Raw genomic sequence first — 22,262 nt, forward strand, 5'->3', positions numbered from 1 at the left:
CTGCACATGCGATCGCACATTTGGAAAGCGAAAATACACTCCCCCGTGGGCGGCGACTATGCGTTTGCACGGCTGCTAAAAGTAGCTAGCGAGCGATCAACTCGGAATGACCCCCTTGGTTTTGCCCAGATCTGAATTAGGCCCAGAATTCCAGAGGTAAGGAGCAGTCAGATGGAGGGGTTTAAGCTGTGAGAGGAGGGTGGAGTTCCAGAGGTAAGGAGCAGTCAGATGGAGGGGTTTAAGCTGTGAGAGGAGGGTGGAGTTCCAGAGGTAAGGAGCAGTCAGATGGGAGGGGTTTAAGCTGTGAGAGGAGGGTGGAGTTCCAGAGGTAAGGAGCAGTCAGATGGAGGGGTTTAAGCTGTGAGAGGAGGGTGGAGTTCCAGAGGTAAGGAGCAGTCAGATGGAGGGGTTTAAGCTATGAGAGAGGGATTGAGTTCCAGAGGTAAGGAGCAGTCAGATGGAGGGGTTTAAGCTGTGAGAGGAGGGTGGAGTTCCAGAGGTAAGGAGCAGTCAGATGGAGGGGTTTAAGCTGTGAGAGGAGGGTGGAGTTCCAGAGGTAAGGAGCAGTCAGATGGAGGGGTTTAAGCTATGAGAGAGGGATTGAGTTCCAGAGGTAAGGAGCAGTCAGACAGAGGGATTTAAGCTGTGAGGGAGGGATGGAGTTCCAGAGGTAAGGAGCAGTCAGATGGAGGGGTTTAAGCTATGAGAGAGGGATGGAGTTCCAGAGGTAAGGCTCACTGAGGCTGATATACAAATACATATGATGCACGATCTCCAAGCGCTGCTACATAAAACTCGGAATCCTTATATCCTGGGAGTCCTCTAAGAAACAGAATATGACACCATATATGAGAGAGTCCTCAATCTGTTTGTTGCAATCCTGTTCTGTCACGGAGACTAACCTTGTTTACAAACCCTATGTTCCCATAAAGGTTTCTTTCAAGAGTTTCTCACTTCTTCCATGCACTATATAGTTACATCAATGGCATCCATCCATCAAAACATGGCTTACCTTTATAAGGAGCCCTATATGCACCAAAAGGTATCTTTAGCGCTCCTTCATCCACCGGGAATTTCCTGTATTCCAGATATAGCCTTTCATGCAATATTAAAAAACCAATGATCATACCCTGAGGAAGGATTTACATCCGAAACGCGTTGGTTTTATGACAGAAGGACCCCAGGCTTGAACCCCACCACCCATGTGGACATCCACTGAGATTAAGTATAACTACTAATTATCTTAGCGGTGTATACACATTCCCCATTCCATCTAAGGGGTATGAGTGGAAGTGGCCTTGCCTGTCGATAGGGGGTGCCTTATTCTTATTTGTTTTTAATTATTCTGTATTTTTTCACTGTTGGGTGAAAATAAATTGTGTTTTTAAGAGAGAACATGCAGTTGGTTTTTTAATATTGCATGAAAGGCTATATCTGGAATACAGGAAATTCCCGGTGGATGAAGGAGCGCTAAAGATACCTTTTGGTGCATATAGGGCTCCTTATAAAGGTAAGCCATGTTTTGATGGATGGATGCCATTGATGTAACTATATAGTGCATGGAAGAAGTGAGAAACTCTTGAAAGAAACCTTTATGGGAACATAGGGTTTGTAAACAAGGTTAGTCTCCGTGACAGAACAGGATTGCAACAAACAGATTGAGGACTCTCTCATATATGGTGTCATATTCTGTTTCTTAGAGGACTCCCAGGATATAAGGATTCCGAGTTTTATGTAGCAGCGCTTGGAGATCGTGCATCATATGTATTTGTATATCTAAGAAGGAAGTGGTGTTCTATTGGACGAGTGCCAAGCTGCAGCTAGGGCGCAAGTCACTGTTTCATTTTTTAAATCACTGAGGCTGATGTTTATGGTAAATGGATGAATCGCAATGGCTGGGAGAAGTGGGGTTAACCAAATATAGTCAGAGGTATAGCCAACAAGCTGGAATTTGTGAAGGATAGCTAATGGTTGATCCAGAATTGTTGTCAGTGTTGTTTTACCCCAATGACTGTGAATGTATACAGTACTGCAAGATCAAGGCCAAGGCACAATAATCTGGCTGCGTTCGTGATGGACGTATAAATTATAATGGGGGGGGGGGGGCACAATTACAGCAGCTGTCTCTGGTTCCGGCATCTTAGATATTATCAGTACAGGTGTGTGATGGATTCTGGTTTGCATGAGGCCTGTAGATGCCGGTTCTGATGACAGAGGTATAATAGGCTGGGATGCCAGACAGTAGGGCAGAGCAGGGGGTTATGGTACTTCAGGGGGGACACAAGTACAGTAAGTGCCGGGAGGGTTACAGCACTAGACCTGCACACACTGGACACAACCACTCTCTCCGGTATGTGCGCCTGGACATAACTCACGCCATATTCTCCGCTACGTCGCTGCCATCGCGCAGCACAGGAATACATCAGTAGTGACAGGTGGGTACATAATGTAATGCATGCCAGATCCAACGTGTCGGCGGGAAGGCATTCTGACGACATGGACATAAAGCAGGTGACTGACAATATATAGGATGCAGTGAGGAGACACTGCGGCTCTGTGACTGGGAAAACGAGTTTTATGGTAAGAACTTACCTTTGTTAAAACTCTTTCTGTGAGGTACACTGGGCTCCACAAGTCTGGACAATGGGGTGTAGAGTAGGATCTTGATCCGAGGCACCAACAGACTCAAAGCTTTGACTGTTCCCAGAATGCACAGCGCCGCCTCCTATATCACCCCGCCTCCCAGCACAGGAGCTCAGTTTAGTTAACCAGCCCAATGCAGTAGCAGGAAAAGAGACGACAACGGTTAGTAGCCACATACACCACACTCTCACGACAAGAGAAGTGTCAGCGGCTAATGCCATACCAACCCAAAGAAGCTAAGTGCGTCAGGGTGGGCGCCTAGTGGAGCCCAGTGTACCTCGCAGAAAGAGTTTTAACAAGGGTAAGTTCTTACCATAAAACTCGTTTTCTGCTGCGGGGTACACTGGGCTCCACAAGTCTGGACAATGGGGATGTCCTAAAGCAGTTCCTTATGGGAGGGGACGCACTGTAGCGGGCACAAGAACCCGGCGCCCAAAGGAAGCATCCTGGGAAGCGGCAGTATCGAAGGCATAGAACCTTATGAACATGTTCCCGGTGGACCACGTAGCCGCCTTGCACAATTGATCAAGGGTCGCACCACGTTGGGCCGCCCAAGAAGGTCCAACAGACCGAGTAGAATGGGCCGTAATATGAACAGGAGCTGACAGACCAGCCTTCACATAAGCATGCGCAATCACCATTCTAATCCACCTGGCCAGGGTCTGCTTGTGAGCAGGCCAGCCCCGTTTGTGAAATCCAAACAAAACAAAGAGAGAATCAGACTTTCGAATAGAAGCAGTTCTCTTCACATAGATACGGAAAGCCCGTACCACATCCAAAGACCGCTCTTTGGGAAACAAATCAGGAGAGACAAAAGCTGGAACCACAATCTCCTGATTAAGGTGGAACGAAGAAACCACCTTAGGTAAATATCCGGGACGAGTCCTAAGAACCGCCCGGTCACGGTGAAAAATCAGATATGGGGAACTACAAGACAAGGCACCCAAATCTGACACTCTTCTAGCAGAGGCAATAGCCAGCAAGAACACCACCTTAAGGGAAAGCCACTTAAGGTCAGATGAACCAAGAGGTTCAAATGGAGGCTCCTGCAACGCCTCCAAAACCACCGACAAGTCCCAAGGAGCCAGAGGCGGGACATAGGGAGGTTGGATACGCAACACACCCTGAGTGAAAGTATGAACATCAGGTAAAGTCGCAATTTTTCTCTGAAACCACACCGACAAGGCAGAAATATGAACCTTGAGGGAGGCCAGACGCAGGCCTAAATCTAGGCCCTGCTGTAGAAAAGCCAAAAGTTTGGCTGTACTAAACTTGGAAGCGTCATAATGGTTAGATGCGCACCAAACAAAGTAGGAATGCCAGACCCGATGGTAAATCCGAGCAGAGGCCGGTTTCCGGGCCCGCAACATAGTTTTAATGACCTCTTCAGAAAAACCCTTAGCTCTTAAGACGGAAGCTTCAAGAGCCACGCCGTCAAAGACAGCCGGGCTAGGTCCTGGTAGACACAGGGGCCCTGAACGAGGAGGTCTGGGCGTTGTGGAAGTAAAAGTGGACGCTCTGACGATAGGCCTTGCAGGTCTAAGAACCAGTGCCGTCTGGGCCATGCCGGAGCTATGAGAAGCAGATTTCCTTTTTCTTGCTTGAACTTCCGAATTACCCTGGGCAGGAGTGACACCGGAGGGAACACGTACGGCAGCCAAAACCTCCACGGCACTGCCAGCGCATCCACGAATGCTGCTTGAGGATCCCTTGTCCTTGCTCCGAAGACCGGAACCTTGTGATTGTGTCGAGACGCCATCAGATCCACATCTGGAAGACCCCACCTTTCCACGAGGAGTTGAAACACTTCTGGATGGAGGCCCCACTCGCCGGCATGCACGTCCTGACGACTGAGAAAGTCCGCTTCCCAATTCAGGACTCCCGGAATGAATATTGCAGATATTGCCGGTAGATGGCGTTCTGCCCAACGTAGAATCCATGAGGCTTCCTTCACTGCTAAACGGCTTCGAGTGCCGCCTTGATGATTTATGTAAGCCACTGTGGTGGCGTTGTCCGACTGTACTTGAACAGGACGGTTCTGAATCAAATGCTGGGCTAGGTTCAACGCATTGAAGACCGCCCGCAATTCCAGAATGTTGATCGAGAGGAGAGATTCCTCCTTGGTCCACCGACTCTGCAAGGAGTGCTGCTCCAGCAGCGTGCCCCAACCTCTTAGACTGGCATCTGTCGTCAACAGGACCCAGTTGGATATCCAGAAGGGACGGCCTCTGCACAATTGTCGGTCCTGGAGCCCCCAGAACAGCGACAGACGGACCTTCGGAGTCAAAGAGATCATTTGAGACCTGATCCGGTGAGGCAGGCCGTCCCACTTGGCTAGAATCAGCTTCTGGAGGGGGCGAGAATGGAATTGAGCATACTCCACCATGTCGAATGCTGATACCATGAGGCCCAGCACCTGCATTGCCAAATGTATCGACACTTGCAGACGAGAAAGGAAGCAACGAATCCTGTCCTGAAGTTTCAGGACTTTCTCCTGAGACAAGAACAACCTCTGGTTGTGAGTGTCCAACAGCGCTCCCAGATGCACCATGCTCTGAGCAGGGACCAGGGAGCATTTCTTCCAGTTGATGAGCCACCCGTGGGCTTGTAGAAACCGGACCGTCATATCCAGATGACGCAGGAGAAGATCTGGGGAATTTGCCAGGATTAACAAGTCGTCCAGATACGGCAGTATCCTAACCCCTTGACGGCGGAGTACCACCGTCATCACCGCCATAACTTTGGTGAAGACTCGCGGAGCCGTTGTTAAACCAAAATTTAACGCCCGAAACTGGTAATGGAGGTTGCCAATAGCGAACCTCAGGTATTGTTGATGTGACACTGCTATAGGAATATGCAGGTAAGCATCCTGTATGTCCAGGGAGACCATGTAGTCCCCAGGTTCCAAGGCCAGAACTATAGAGCGAAGGGTTTCCATACGGAACTTGGAAACCTTCACAAACTTGTTCAGTGCCTTGAGGTTGAGAATGGGCCAGGAGGACCCATTCGGTTTCGGGACTAGAAACAGCGGAGAATAGTACCCCCGGCCCCTCTGAGCAAGAGGCACCTGTACTACGACTCCTGTATCCAGGAGGGTCTGTACCACCGAATGCAGAGTGTTTGCCTTTGTCTGGTCCGACGGGACGTCTGTCTGGCAAAATCGATGAGGGGGTCGGTTTTTGAAGGCTATGGCGTAACCTCGAGTGACGACTTCCCATACCCAGGCATCTGAAGTGGTCTTCAACCATTCCTGGGTATACCCTAGAAGCCGGCCCCCCACCCTGGGATCCCCCAGGGGGAGGCCCGCCCCGTCATGCGGCAGGCTTATCGGTCTTGGCTGCTGGCTGACGGGCAGCCCAGGCTCTTTTGGGCTTCGGCTTGCCAGGTTTGGAAGTGCGGGCCTGCTTATGGTACGCCTGACCTTTTGCTTTACCTGAAGGACGAAAGGGGCGAAAGGACGTGCCTTTGGCCTTCGACACAGAGGGAGCTGTATTAGGCAGACAGGCAGTTTTGGCAGTAGCCAAGTCAGCTACTATCTTATTTAAGTCCTCCCCAAACAGAATATCTCCCTTGAAAGGGAGTACCTCCAGGGTTTTTCTAGAGTCCAGATCCACAGACCAGGATCTCAGCCACAATATCCGGCGAGCCAGGACTGACGTAGTAGAGGCCTTGGCTGCTAGGATACCGGCGTCAGAAACCGCCTCTTTAATATAGTGAGAAGCTGTGACAATATATGACAAGCATTGTCTAGCATGGCCAGAAGAGATTTCAGCTTCTAACTCCAAAGCCCATGCTTCAATAGCCTCTGCCGCCCATGTAGCTGCAATAGTGAGCCTTTGTGCAGCACCCATGAGGGTGTAAATCGCTTTTAGACAACCCTTGACACGTTTATCCGTAGGCTCTTGTAGAGGCGTGACGGTAGTGACAGGTAGAGCTGAGGAAACCACCATCCTAGCCACATGTGAGTCTACTGGAGGAGGCGTTTCCCAATTCTTAGACAGCTCTGGCGCGAGGGGATAGCGAGCCAGCATCTTCTTTTGAGGCATAAACTTCGTACCCGGGCTTTGCCAGGGTTCCTGACGTATATCCACTAGGTGGTCAGAGTGAGGTAAAACTTGTTTAATCACCTTCTGACGCTTGAACCTATCTGGTTTCTTAGGCGGAACGGATGGCTCGGGATCATCCGTAATCTGCAGAATTAACCTAATAGCCTCCAAAAGATCAGGAACATCCACATGTGAACCATCCTCCCCATCAGCCGTATCCGAGTCAGAACCTGTGGGGTCAGTGTATGTGCCGTCTTCATCAGACGAGGTGTCAGTGACAGCAGTGGATTGTGAGGAGATAAGAGCTCGCTTAGAGGACCTCTTGGACTTAGGCGAGCATTGGTCAGACTTTTTAGTAGTCAGGGACTGGTTCAACTTCTTTATTTGAGCAGATAAATCGTCCGCCCACGGCGGGTTAGCTGCAGGGACCACATACGGTTGTACTGGCATTGGGGGTCCCATAGGGGGTGTTAGTTTATGAACTAGTGTATGCAGAAGCGTGGAAAAAGCGGCCCACGGAGGGTCAGTATGTGCCTCCGTTGCCACAGTCCCACTGGGGGGCAAGGAGCCCCCAGAACCAGAGCCCACAGCTGCTATATTCTCCTCATAGGTATTTGCGGCTTCAGCAACACCGGCAGTGTGTTATGCCCCAGAACCGTTATCCTCAGAAGCAGACATGATATAACTTGCAGTATGAGGTAACACAGTACAATTAACAGCAGCACAATATCCCAAACTCAAACCCCTGCGCAGTGTAGTCAGCACCAGCAGAGATAAAGGAGAGATATGGTGACTAAATCACAGAGAAAAATACGTAATACAGTGTATCTTTGTGAAAATCCTATATTAGATAACACCTGACGCACCAAGCCCCCTCAGGTTATAGAATATAGGGATAGCAGGTTGAGTGAAAGACACGAGATGGACACCACTCAGCTATCAATGCACACACAGATAGTCACAGTCTGTACAATGCAGAGGTTATTACTGACAATAATACTGCACTGGACTAGCTTACACAGCTATATAACAATAGATATAACACTGCACAGTAAGAACTGGATGTATATCACAGGGTAATTGTACTATAAACCCTGACTAAATGCACTCTTTCTTACTAACACTGACTAAAAAGGCAGGTAGAATACTTAAGTGTCATGTAAAGTCACAGCGCTGACAACCAGGCGGCTTTACATAGGAGGATTTGCCCAAGCAGTCCCAGGAACAGTGAGCTGAGGGATAATGGCGCCCAGACACTGACAGGGAGAGAGGGAGAGACAGAAATGCAGCTCCAGGGCGGGAACATTTGCGGGAAATGGCGCCCTGGGGCTGGGGGAGGGGCTTCAGGTCTAAGCCTTATCCCCCTTGTTGGCAAAACCACGGGTACTGTGGGCGATATTAAAATCGGTTTATAGAGAAAACCTGACCTGCGCTTATGCCCTGGTGATCTAGTGGGATCGCCTGTATCCAGTGTCCACCGCCAGCGGGCGCGGCCCGCCTCCCACTGGCCACGCCGGATCGCGATAAAGACCGGGTCCCGCGAGCAGGACCCACTCACCACCTCCCGAAGCGCGGCCACGCGATCCTGGAGAGCCCCAGCCGTGTGTGTCTAACATGAAGAAAACCGAAGCCTCCGCTGTAGGTACCCGGCAACCAGGGCTCGGGAGTGTACAGCGCCGCTGGGGAGAGCTGGAGCTGCAGCAGAGAATGTCACAAGACATTTACCACCGCTGCTGCCCTTGAAGTCTTCACTTTTTACCTCATAAAAAGCTTTTCTCAGGGCTGCTCCAAGCAGCCCCTCTGTTATGTGCCTGCTTACTGCAGCACCAACTACAAAACTGAGCTCCTGTGCTGGGAGGCGGGGTGATAGAGGAGGCGGCGCTGTGCATTCTGGGAACAGTCAAAGCTTTGAGTCTGTTGGTGCCTCGGATCAAGATCCTACTCTACACCCCATTGTCCAGACTTGTGGAGCCCAGTGTACCCCGCAGCAGAAATACTGATCATATTCTCTAGAATTGCGTCTCATGCCGTCACTGTATGATTCTGTGACACCTCACTATGATGTCATTATCTGCACTCTCACTATGATGTCAGTAGCTGCACTCTCACTATGATGTCATTATCTGCACCCTCACTATGATGTCATTAGCTGCACCCTCACTATGACGTCATTAGCTGCACCCTCACTATAACGTCATTATCTGCACCCTCACTATGACGTCATCATCGGCACCCTCACTATGATGTCATCATCATCTGCACCCTCGCTATGATGTCATCATCTGCACCCTCACTATGATGTCATCATCTGCACCCTCACTATGATGTCATCATCTGCACCCTCACTATGATGTCATCAGCTGCACCCTCACTATGACGTCATCATCTGCATTCTCACTATGTCATTAGCTGCACTCTCACTATGACGTCATTAGCTGCACCCTCACTATGATGTCATCAGCTGCACCCTCACTATGATGTCATCAGCTGCACCCTCACTATGATGTCATCAGCTGCACCCTCACTATGATGTCATTATCTGCACTCTCACTATGACGTCATTAGCTGCACTGTCACTATGATGCCATTAGCTGCACACTCACTATGATGTCATTATCTGCACTCTCACTATGACGTCATTAGCTGCACCCTCACTATGATGTCATTATCTGCACTCTCACTATGACGTCATTAGCTGCACCTTCACTATGACGACATTAGCTGCACTGTCACTATGATGCCATTAGCTGCACTCTCACTATGATGTCATTAGCTGCACCCTCACTATGACGTCATTAGCTGCACTGTCACTATGATGCCATTAGCTGCACTCTCACTATTATGCCATTAGCTGCACCTTCACTATGATGTAATTATCTGCACTCTCACTATGACGTCATTAGCTGCACCCTCACTATGACGTCATTAGCTGCACTGTCACTATGATGCCATTAGCTGCACCCTCACTATGATGTCATTATCTGCACTCTCACTATGACGTCATTAGCTGCACCCTCACTATGACGTCATTAGCTGCACTGTCACTATGATGCCATTAGCTGCACCCTCACTATGATGTCATTATCTGCACTCTCACTATGACGTCATTAGCTGCACTGTCACTATGATGCCATTAGCTGCACCCTCACTATGATGTCATTAGCTGCACTGTCACTATGATGCCATTAGCTGCACCCTCACTATGATGTCATTAGCTGCACTCTCACTATGATGTCATTAGCTGCACTGTCACTATGATGCCATTAGCTGCACTCTCACTATGATGTCATTATCTGCTCTATCTCCTGCAGAGAACGCGGCGAGTCGGGAAGACGCTGATATTAGAACTGGTCACATGCAATGATCTGGTCATGTGGTGCACACAGATCCCCCAGCACTCACATCAAACCTGCCGATGCTGACTGCGCTCTGATTGGCTCTCATGACTTCCGTCAGCGCCCACATCTGCTGCACCTCGCTGGACACGCGCTCTGGATCCGGAAGAGCCTGGAACACAAATATCCCTTCTGAGCAGAGCTGCCGAGATACACATCACCACAATAATTACACTGCAAACGTCATACAACACGTGTCGCGTATGGTCCGGCCAATCCTACACTGTACAGGTCACCTGACACTATAATCAGACCGTGTTACTAGCAACGGGTGCAGTATATACAGTACTGGGGTATGACTCTGTGCTCAGGGTGGGCAAATGCTGTTCTCTGCCTGCAATTGGGTGACCTCGCTCTCATCCTTGAGCAACATGAGTGGGCTTACTTTACCACTCCTAAGGATTACCTCTCACCGACTGTAATTGTCTGTTACTGACTCCTCCCACAGCGCTGTGAGCAGGTAACTCACTGTTACATCCAGACTCCTACATCACCACCTGGAACCGATTCTCCCAGGCTCCTACACCAGCAACGAGAACTGCTTCTCCCAGGCTCTTACACCGGCACCTGGAATTGCTTCTCCCAGGCTCTTACACCGGCACCTGGAACCGCTTCTCCCAGGCTCTTACACCGGCACCTGGAACCGCTTCTCCCAGGCTCTTACACCGGCACCTGGAATTGCTTCTCCCAGGCTCTTACACCGGCACCTGGAACCGCTTCTCCCAGGCTACCTCACTGGCACCTGGAACCGCTTCTCCCAGGCTCCTACACCGGCACATGGAACCGCTTCCCCCAGGCTCCCACACCGGCACCTGGAACTGCTTCTCCCAGGCTCCTACACCATCACCTGGAACCACTTCTCCCAGGCCCTACAACATCACCTGGAACTGCTTCTCCCAGGCTCCAACATCACCACCTGGAACCGCTTCTCCCAGGCTCTTACACCGGCACCTGGAACCGCTTCTCCCAGGCTCTTACACCGGCACCTGGAACCGCTTCTCCCAGGCTACCTCACTGGCACCTGGAACCGCTTCTCCCAGGCTCTTACACCGGCACCTGGAACCGCTTCTCCCAGGCTACCTCACTGGCACCTGGAACTGCTTCTCCTAGGCTACCACACTGGCACCTGGAACCGCTTCTCCCAGGCTCCTACACCGGCACCTGGAACCGCTTCCCCCAGGCTCCCACACCGGCACCTGGGACTGCTTCTCCCAGGCTCCTACACCATCACCTGGAACCACTTCTCCCAGGCCCTACACCATCACCAGGAACTATTTCTCCTAGGCTACCACACCGGCACCTGGAACCGCTTCTCCTAGGCTACCACAACGGCACCTGGAACCGCTTCTCCTAGGCCACCACACCGGCAACTGGAACCGCTTCTCCTAGGGTACCATTCCGGCAACTGGAACCGCTTCTCCTAGGCTACCACATCGAAACCTGGAACCGCTTCTCCTAGGCTACCACACCAGCACCTGGAACCGCTTCTCCTAGGCTACCACACCGGCACCTGGAACCACTTCTCCTAGGCTCCTACACGGGCACCTGGAACCACATCTCCCAGGCTCCTACACCAGCACCTGATACCGCTTCTCCCAGGCTATTACACCAACACCTGATAATAGTTCTCTCAGTCTCCTACATCGTCACCTGAAACTTGGAACTGCTTCTCCCAGGCTCCAACATCACCACCTGGAACCGCTTCTCCCAGGCTACCACACCGACACCAGGAACCACTTCTCCCAGGCTCCTACACCGGCACCTGAAACCACTTCTCCCAGGTTTCTACACTGGCACATGAAACCTCTTCTCCTAGGCACCTACTCCAGCAACTGGAACTGCTTCTCTCAGGTTCCTACACTGGCACATGGAACCACTTCCCTCAGGCTCTTACACTGACTCATGTAACTGCTTCTCCCAGGCTCATACACAGGGGCCTGGAACCGCATCCTTCACGCTCCTACACCAGCACCTGAAACCACTTACCCCAGGCTCTTACACCAGCAACTGAAACCACTTCATTCAGGCTCCTACACCGGCACTCGGAACCGCTTCTCCTAGGCATATGAAACCGCTTCTCCCAGGTTCCTACACCAGCACCTAGAACCACTTTCACAGGCTCCAACATCGGCGCCTAAAACAGCTTCTACCAGAACAGCTTGTCCCAGGCTCCTACACCAGCAGCTGGAACCACTTCTCGTCGCATAGCGATGTGAATAAGACTCACATGATATGCGTCATGTGTATACCCTGTGTATGAATGCCGCATACACACATGCCGCAATATCAGTTTAATCAGCTTTGTCTGCTTGTGCGTCTTATTCGCATAGCAATAGGAATAAGTTGCATTGTCGGTGAAACAGATGCATAAAAAGATGCTCAGGGTTTGTAAACCTGCTCGGGACTAGGTGCGACTAGAAAATAAGATTTTAAACCTATCGGTAAATCTTTTTCTCCTAGTCCGTAGAGGATGCTGGGGACTCCGTAAGGACCTTGGGGTATAGACGGGCTCTGCAGGAGACATGGGCACTTTAAGACCTTTAATGGGCGTGAACTGGCTCCTCCCTCTATGCCCCTCCTCCTGACTCCAGTTATAGGAACTGTGCCCAGAGGAGACTGACATTTCGAGGAAAAGGATTTTGTTAATCAAGGGTGAGACACATACCAGCTCACACTACAAACACGCCGTACAACATGGTATGTAAGTAAACCAGTTAACAGTATGAACAACAGAAAACAGTAACAGCCTGATTTCAACAGTAACACAACCTGTGTGTAACCTTATCAATAACTATGTACAATTATTGCAGATTTCAGTCCGCACAGGGACGGGCTCCCAGCATCCTCTACGGACTAGGAGAAAAAGATTTACCGGTAGGTTTAAAATCTTATTTTCTCTTACGTCCTAGAGGATGCTGGGGACTCCGTAAGGACCATGGGGTTTATAACAAAGCTCCAGAACGGGCGGGAGAGTGCGGATGACTCTGCAGCACCGATTGAGCAAACATGAGGTCCTCATGATAAAGCTAAATATTTATCTTATATAATACCCTTTATGAGGTCTAAGAACACTGTACGCTATCTACGTATGAAGTACCGTAAGGGTACGCACGTTGCGTAACAATCGCTTAGCCGTAGTCGAGACGCTCAAGCGTTACGTTCGCTCACGGCCAAGAGATCACAGGCAGGCACGCTATTGGCTGCTGACTAACTTAATGATTCGCTATAGCGTAGCGGACGCTCGGGACCACGAGGAGATCACCAGCGGCGCTGACGCTCACAATGTTAAACCTTTGTATCTAAACCATAAACAGTGTATTATGCAGTAAAACCTTAGTGTAATGATAGAGTGTAAATGCAACACAGTATAACCTTATTAACTCAAAAGCTGTATGAGCGTCACCGACGCTCTGAGAATACTTAACACTATAAGAAATACACAGATACCTGGGCTTAGGGTCCAACGCCTAATATATATATATTATGAATGATATACTTGCAAAAGAATTAATACAAATACAAATCATACACTACAATATAACATAGACTAACTAACCAGATAACTACACAGGAAATATAATACAATTACTATTTAAGAGAAAATAAGAGAGAAAGAGGAGAAGAGAGAGAGAGAGAGAGAGATTGGCCCACAATAACAAGAAGATCAATATAGTTGCGGAGAAACACTTACGCACAAGGGGAAACGATCGCATGCGCCTCGATATCCAGCTCCCGATTATCAGCAATGAGAACCGTTGAAGAGAGTGAACTGGATATGGTCGGCCTGCCTATTTATGCCCCACACACAATACAATTCAATGGTCCCTACAATCTCATTGTTCATTGGACACAGGAATTCGGCTTCGCATTATAACAAAAGGTCATAGGTTGATTCATACAGGTGGGCTGTGACTGCTTCCAACTGTTCAGGTGGGTGGGATACTGGGTTTCCCGCCGCATGACTAAATAAGAACAAATAATAGTAAATGGACATAAACTTCTTATGTCCATAACTATTCGCACGAGCGATTAATCCGCTCCAAACCAACACCGGAATATTGCTATTTAAATACTCTTCCGATGGGTACTAAACACCACTGTATTACTCCTGTCTGACCCTTCGTATCAAACAAAGAGGGATTTCTCTGTTCAGGAACATTCTATATTAACCAAACTTTCAGAATCTATCAAAGGGACCATGATCTACAAAATACATTATATAGTGAAAATATGTAACGATTGAGTCGCACGCTACGATCACATAAACTCTACCGTAAATACGCATACCGTGCTCCTGCGGGTGCCCGCGACTGTGAGTATGCGCACGTACGGGAGAGCGTACGCATGCGCAGCACGGACCTGTGTGAGGTGCAAATATGGTAGTGTGCATAGAGATATTTTTCTGACTTTGACAGTCCACCCTTTGGCAGTCAACAATAACTGCCACCTTCTAAAACATTTCAAAAGGAGAAAAATATATGTCAGGGGTTAATACATTTACATGGTTGGGTAGGGGAGGAGAGGAGAAGGTAGGAAAAGGGTATGACCTAGTGAGATAGCAGAAGCATGTGTGTATGAATCCGTGTTTGGGGGGTCATGTATCATCGTGCCGTACGTGTGGTACATCAAGCTTCGAGGTATTGCGAAGTATACATTTGAATTCCTTCTTATCCCGTGGTACGGGTCTGTGGATGGGCTGTCAAACTTTACCGAGCTCTTTTCGGCTTTGGTTGTAACAAAATGGGGGAGCACATTTTAGTTGATGATACATGAATGGGGGAGATATGTGATTGCTGATATCTGTTCCTGTATTCCGTATCGACTATGTGTGTCATCACCTGAGGGTTGTAGAAATGAAGAAAAGACATAATTACGGTAAATGCGGTGGTATTCTATGTCAGGTAAATGTACATTCGTCGATTGAGGTCTTGTTTGGTGTCTGTTGAATGCAGTCTTCTTTGTGCTTTTGCCCATAAGGTGCGAGCAAAAGCTGTCAATGTCCATAGATTTACAAAAAGTGTTGGGCTAGCGTAATTTTAAAATTTCTAGGGAAACTGGGGATCCATGGCATAGTTCATCAAAAATCTGTGTATCAGGTTGTCAAAACTTCTTCTTTAATCCCTCTGTTGTCTGTATATCGGCTCATCAAATTCCTCGTCCAAGTGGGTCTTTTTACCTTGGAGGAAACGGAAAAACAGGTGAAAGAAACGGACCGTAGAAATCGCATTTTCATCACATCATTGTTTCTACATTTGGGTCATAAATCAAGTCCATTGGAATTACAGTTTCCTCACTCCTTAAACTCATTACCCTAGTACGACGATTGCACCTCATTAAAGCCTGACCGCATCTAAATATCAAACCAATCGTTATGATAACACCTAAGATACATAGGAGAAACTTCCCAACATCCATTATGACTCCTTGAGCCCAGTCTCCTAAACCAGAGAACCAATTTCGCGGGTTCAACCATGACACCCAACCAGTCAGCTCATTACCTACAGCAGCAAGAGTGAGATTGTGTCTCCTGCGAAATTCCCACTTCAGTTGGAGAATATCGTCCATCTTTTGGTCTATGACCTCGACCGGATCCTCCGTGCTATTCGTAATATATGTGCAACATTTCACGCCGTATTGTGTTGCCAGTGTGACACAATATCCGCCTGTCACTGCTGTGAGGTAATTAAGAACCATTCTATGCTGTACCAGTTCTGTTTTATAAGCTTGAAGTTCTCTTCCAGTATACCTAAACGTGTCATCATACATTTCAGTGATATTATCTAACAAATTGGCGAGCGCAGATATGTATTTATAATTCAACACTCCTCTGGCGGTGCGAGTGATGTCTAACGCGATTAGAAACTGAATCCCGGTGGATTCATGGATCATGTCAGAGGCCGGATGCTCTGTTCTTTCTATCAGGTGCCGTTTAACTACGTGCTCGTAATGGGTGTGAGTATAAGGAGTTTGGGCAACACGGTGTATGTCTTTCATTTTGTCATGTGATACAGTCATTACTTCAGGCAGTACTTTTCCAATATAACACAATCCTTCAGAGTTTGGGGCAAGCCACTTATACGCCTTTCTCCCGCATATGAAATATGCATCATCGGGGAGAACATATGGGACGGAGTAGGACATAACCATATTACACACCTTCCATGTGAAATCTCCTAACCCTAATTCTTCCATCTGCTTAGTACACGTATCAGGTTGTACGATATGTGCACAGTATCCTGGTGATACCTCTCCAACTCTCGTAATCCTATTTCCTAAGGTATACCTATACCGGAAAGATTTTCCTCTACTGGCTATGTGGCGTATAAGCTCTGTATCTGTAGGCATTCTATCTGCTCTATGCGAAAAGGTCATGGTTTGATTACTCCATGACACTTCCCAATTTCCCGGCTTTCGGGGATTGGAGATGTTAAAACATAATAGGGACCTATCCACATGGTATTGGTGGAGCTTCAAACTAGGAGGGCTGGAGATATTAAACCTCCTGTCCACCGGTCTCCCACCACTTAACTCAAGTACCTCCCCTAACGTTAAAGGAAATGGTACTAGCCCTGATTTGCTATGACCTTGAGGTACTTGAGAGCATACCCAACAATCTGTTTTATTTAACACACTACCCACTAAGGAGTGATAGTCACTCAATGGATGCCGGTCCATATGGATATTAAAACTGGATTGGCATTTCTTTATGCACCCATCCTCAATGACATTGTTACAGAGCCGACAGATACAGTTTTCTTCAGCTAACAATCCTTCACAATTCCTTCTATGGTCAATGCTATCGGATCGTTTTCTGATACTCGCCTTTGCTTGTTGATTATGTTGTTCTTGGAAAACTACGCCTCCATCTCTGTCATCAGAACCCATTCCAGAACCTCTTTCGACCTCCATGGTACTCTCGCCGGAACAGACTGTTCTGGTCAACATCATGGTCAACAGGAAAATCCGGATCACAGTCTCTTGGGGCAAGTCCATCTTGTAGGAGGAAACGGAGAAGAATGAGAAGGGGGAAAAAAAATAATTTGAGGGAGAGGGGATGGGAAGTTGGAGAAAAACAATAAAAGGGAACAGGGGATCGACAACTGCTTTTGGTCTTGTGATTTTTTTAATGCTCAGGTGCCGCCTCAGTCCTCCTGGAACAGACACTCCAGTGATACAACCTCTACCGTCTGTTCCTTATCACGGGGCCTCTCTGGATCAGCAACCTTTTTACAGTGGGACGAATGAACCCAAGTCTCTCTCTCAGCAACCTTCAATGCTGTAGTGCTAGTCAATAAGACCTGGTATGGTCCTTCCCATCTGTCAATAAGGCAACCTGAGCGTAGAAAATTCCGTATCATTACATAATCCCCAGGTTCAATGTCATGACAATTACTATCTGGTAAATCAGGAATCACTAACTTCAGATTATCATTTTGATTCCTTAACTGTTTACTCATGTTAATCAAGTATTTTACAGTCACTTCATTGTTACACTTCAAATCATCCTGAGGGTTAATCATAACATGCGGTTGTCGACCAAACAAGATTTCAAAGGGAGACAGATTAAGAGGGGACCTGGGAGTGGTTCTGATGCTGTACAGTACAATGGGTAAAGCTTCTGGCCATGTCAATCCTGTCTCTGCCATTACTTTACTCAGTTTATTTTTAATAGTGCTGTTCACTCTTTCCACTTTCGCACTCGCCTGTGGACGGTATGGAGTGTGCAGCTTGCTATCAATTCCCATCAATTTACACATTCCTTGAAAGACATCACCTGTAAAATGGGTACCCCTATCACTTTCGATAATTCTAGGGATACCGTATCTACATACAAATTCCTGCACAATTTTCTTAGCAGTAAACATAGCGGTATTTGTGGCCGCCGGAAATGCTTCGACCCAATTTGAGAAAACATCTATACAAACAAGTACATATTTCAAATTTCGACAAGGGGGTAATTGAATAAAGTCAATCTGTATTACCTGGAAAGGGCCGCCTGCAGGTGGGATATGAGATGGTTCTGTAGGTATTGCCTTTCCGATGTTCTTTCTCAGACAGGTAAGGCATGACATTGCCCTTTTACTCGCATGAGATGAAAATCCTGGGGCACACCAATATGCTCTTACCAACTTGCACATCCCTTCCTTGCCCAGATGAGTCAGCCCGTGAGCTGCCTCAGCTAAACATGGAAGGTATGCTCTGGGGGCCACTGGTTTACCGTGTCCATCCGTCCAGAGTCCTGAGGACTCCTGGCCATATCCTTTTGCCTTCCAGACTGCCTTTTCCTGTGTGGATCACAAATTTTGCATCTCACACAACTTCTGTGTGTTGATGGTATTAAATACCATCAGTTGTGTGGTGTCTGTCTGTCTGGGGGTAGCAGCTGCTAATTTAGCAGCTTCGTCTGCTCGGCTGTTACCAAGTGATACTGGGTCTTGGCTATATGTGTGTGCTTTACATTTGATAACAGCCACTCTGTCGGGTTCCTGTATCGCTGTTAGAAGCCTTTTTATATGAGCTGCATGCGCTACCGATGTACCAGCTGCCGTCATGAAATTTCTGAGGCGCCATAGGGCTCCGAAATCATGGACTACCCCGAATGCGTATCTAGAATCGGTGTAGATATTGGCTGATTTGCCCTTAGCCAATTCACATGCTCTGGTTAGGGCGACCAGTTCAGCAACTTGGGCTGAGTGAGGTGGGCCTAGCGGTTCCGCTTCTATGGTGCCTTGGTCATCTACGACTGCGTATCCAGTACACAAGTCTCCCGAGTCTGACTGTCTATGACAACTACCGTCCGTGTAGAACGTAAGTTCTACATCTTCCAGTGGGTTGTCACTGATGTCAGGCCTTGCGGTAAAATTTTGGGTCAAATATTCCATACAATCATGTGTGTCTTCCTTTGTGTTAAATTCTCCTTCCCCACCACTCTCATCCTCCACCGTTTGTGCCTGTCCAGGCACACCTGGGAGATATGTTGCAGGATTTAATGCACTGCATCTCCTTATGGTGATGTTTACGGGGGCCATTAGTGCCAATTCCCATCTTGTAAACCGCGCTGATGAGACGTGCCTGGTTTGGGCAGAATTTAACAAGGCTGACACTGCATGTGGTGTATGAATTGTGAGGTTGTGACCTAGCACGACGTCTTCGCTTTTCGTTACTAGCAATGCTATCGCAGCAACGCTTCGCAAGCATGTGGGGAGGGATCGCGCTACCGTATCTAGCTGAGCGCTGTAATATGCTACTGGCCTGCTGGCATCACCGTGCTTTTGGGTTAGTACGCCTGCCGCGCACCCAGCACTTTCTGTTCCGTATAGTTCAAAGGGTTTCCCATAGTCTGGCATACCCAATGCTGGTGCCTGCGTTAGGCACTGTTTAAGTCTCTCAAATGCTGTCTCAGACTCGTCTGTATGCGAAATCCGATCAGGTTTGTTTGAGGAGACCATCTCCTGCAAGGGTAACGCTAGAATGGAAAACCCTGGGATCCAGTTACGGCAATACCCACACATTCCTAAAAATGTTCTGATCTGTTGCTGGGTTTGTGGCAGAGTCATGTCTCTAATTGCTTGAATTCTATCAGCGGTCAGGTGTCTCAGTCCTTGTGTTAGACAGTGTCCCAAATATTTTACCTTAGTTTGGCATAATTGCAACTTGTCTTTGGAAACCTTGTGTCCTGTGTCTGAAAGATGAAACAGGAGCTGTTTCGTATCCTTCAGGGATGCTTCCAATGAATCAGAACACAGTAGTAGATCATCCACGTACTGTATTAATACTGATCCACTCACTGGTTGGAAAGACTGTAAACAATCATGCAAAGCCTGGGAAAATATACTTGGGCTATCTATGAATCCTTGTGGTAATCGAGTCCATGTGTATTGGACTCCTCTGTATGTAAATGCAAACAAATATTGACTGTCAGGGTGCAGAGGTACCGAAAAGAAAGCGGAGCAGAGGTCAATAACAGTGAAAAATTTCGCAGTGGGAGGGATTTGCATTAGGATGACAGCTGGATTTGGCACTACGGGGAACTGACTCTCAACTATTTTGTTAATCCCCCTTAGATCTTGCACTAGCCGGTAACCCCTCCCCCCACTCTTTTTAACAGGGAAGATGGGACTATTGGCAGTGCTGGACGTTCTTACCAGAATGCCCTGTTGTAGCAAGCGCTCTATTACGGGATACACTCCTAACTCCACCTCTGGCTTCAGAGGGTACTGTGGGATTTTTGGAGCTATCCTACCATCTTTTACTTGTACAACTACCGGAGCTACGTTTGCCATTAATCCAGTGTCCTGTCCATCTTTAGTCCAAAGTGACTCTGGTATCTGAGATGTCATTTCTTCTACTTGGGAGGGAGTCCTATTTGTCATAATGGTATGTGACATTAATTTTGACGGGGAGTCTAACATGTCTCGCACTTCCTGAGCGTGATTCTCAGGTATGTCCAAGAATACACCTTCAGGAGTACAATAAATGACGCACCCCATTTTACACAGTAAGTCTCTTCCCAGGAGATTAGTCGGTGCCGATGCAGCCAGCAAAAAGGAATGCTTGGTATGTAAAGGCCCTACTGTAATCTCGGCTGGTTTGCTAACAGGGTAGTGCTGGACTACTCCCGTTACCCCTATGGCTGGAATTGTCTTACCAGTGGTTCTCATGCCCACTGTCGAATTTATCACTGATTTGGCCGCCCCTGTGTCTACAAGAAAGTTTAATGATTTACCAGCTACATTGATTGCAATTTCTGGTTCACTTCCAAGGCTTGCAATCAATTTTACTGGCTGCAGATTACAGGTATGGCCACACCCCTATTGGGTATGGTGACCTCCCTGAATCCCGCTGGCAGCAACTACTTGTGATGGAGTTAATTGGGAGCTACCAGAGGCTTGCCAGTCTCTGTTCGGGGGATATCTTTTTGTTTCCCCTGCATGTGGCTCATAACTCCGTTTCTGCGGACCCTGATCCCAATGTCGTGTGTCGTGTCGTCGTCTAGGGGGTTGGTATGAGTTTCGTGAATTCTTCACTCTACAATCTCGTGCCATGTGTCCCTGTTTATGACAAGAATAACAAGTAACCACATTTGACTTACCCACAGGGTTTGGTGATATAAACAAAGGCTGCCTTGTGGTCAGGGCCTGTATACTTACTGCCATTAACTTATCACCTTGTTGTTCCCTGTGTCTGGTGATGTTCCTATCGTGATCAATAGCAGCCTCTCTCAAAGTAGCCACAGACAGACCTCGCCAACATGGTTGTGTGGTCTGTACCCTAGTCTTCAATGACTCTTTTAAACCATCCATCAGTACCGATACTGCTACTTCTCGATGGTTTATGTTTGTTTTAATGTCCTCTATGCCTGTGTATTTTGCCATTTCTGATAATGCTCTGTGAAAATACTCTGCAGCTGTTTCTGACTCCTTCTGTTTAATGGAGAATATTTTGTTCCATTTAACTACGGCTGGGAAATACTCCTTTAACTGTAAACTTATTCTTTTTACATTGTCTTTGTTGTATACTTCTGTAAGAGGTACATCCTGATCTAATCCACAGTCAGCTAAAAATTGAGCTGCGTCGACATTGGAGGGTAAACATGCTCTCAGCAATATCTGCCAGTCTTTATTGTTGGGCTCTACAGTGTTACCTAGGTCTCTGATGTATTTTTGGCTGGCAACTAAGTCTTTTCTAGGGTCAGGGAATTCAGACACTATGGTCCTTAATTCCATTCGGGAAAATGGGCTGTACATGGCAATGTTCCTAACAGGAGTGACTCCTGAAGTGTCTGTTTTCCCATTTGGAACTACTATTACCTTAACAGGATTAACTCTAACAACCTCATTCTGTGTAGATTCTACAGGCTGTGGTGAAATAGTTTCAGCATAGTGTATGGTGCCGTACTTACCCGTTGATACGACCTCACCTATCCCTCCGCTAGGGGCCTTTGTTACTAATCTCGGGGGTGGAGCTGTGCCTACTGTGGTCTCTGCTATGGTGGCTGCTAGAGAGAGCGCTGAAATTGTTGCCGATTCGTCCTCTTGATCACACTCCTGAGGAAAGTTCAAAACAGGGTACAACTTGCACGGGTTAATACTTGCATTGGTTAATTGGTTAACATTATCTTTAACATTTACACAGTTGCTAAGTGTTTGTGTGTTACACCTTAGTGCGTCATTCTCCG

At 47.9% G+C, this 22,262-nt stretch overlaps 1 protein-coding gene across 2 annotated transcripts in view; it reads right to left on the minus strand.

Annotated features, from left to right (window-relative positions):
* The window catches only part of NICN1 (nicolin 1, tubulin polyglutamylase complex subunit), an 82,088-nt gene that overhangs the window by 8,293 nt on the left and 51,533 nt on the right, over positions 1–22,262 (minus strand). For both annotated transcript variants that reach the window (XM_063941441.1, XM_063941442.1), the window contains exon 5: positions 10,092–10,196. In XM_063941441.1, coding sequence (XP_063797511.1) covers positions 10,092–10,196 — 105 coding nt within the window. The remainder of the gene's footprint in view (positions 1–10,091; positions 10,197–22,262) is intronic.

The sequence above is a fragment of the Pseudophryne corroboree genome, chromosome 9, assembly GCF_028390025.1.
Source record: "Pseudophryne corroboree isolate aPseCor3 chromosome 9, aPseCor3.hap2, whole genome shotgun sequence".
Lineage (NCBI taxonomy): Eukaryota > Metazoa > Chordata > Amphibia > Anura > Myobatrachidae > Pseudophryne > Pseudophryne corroboree.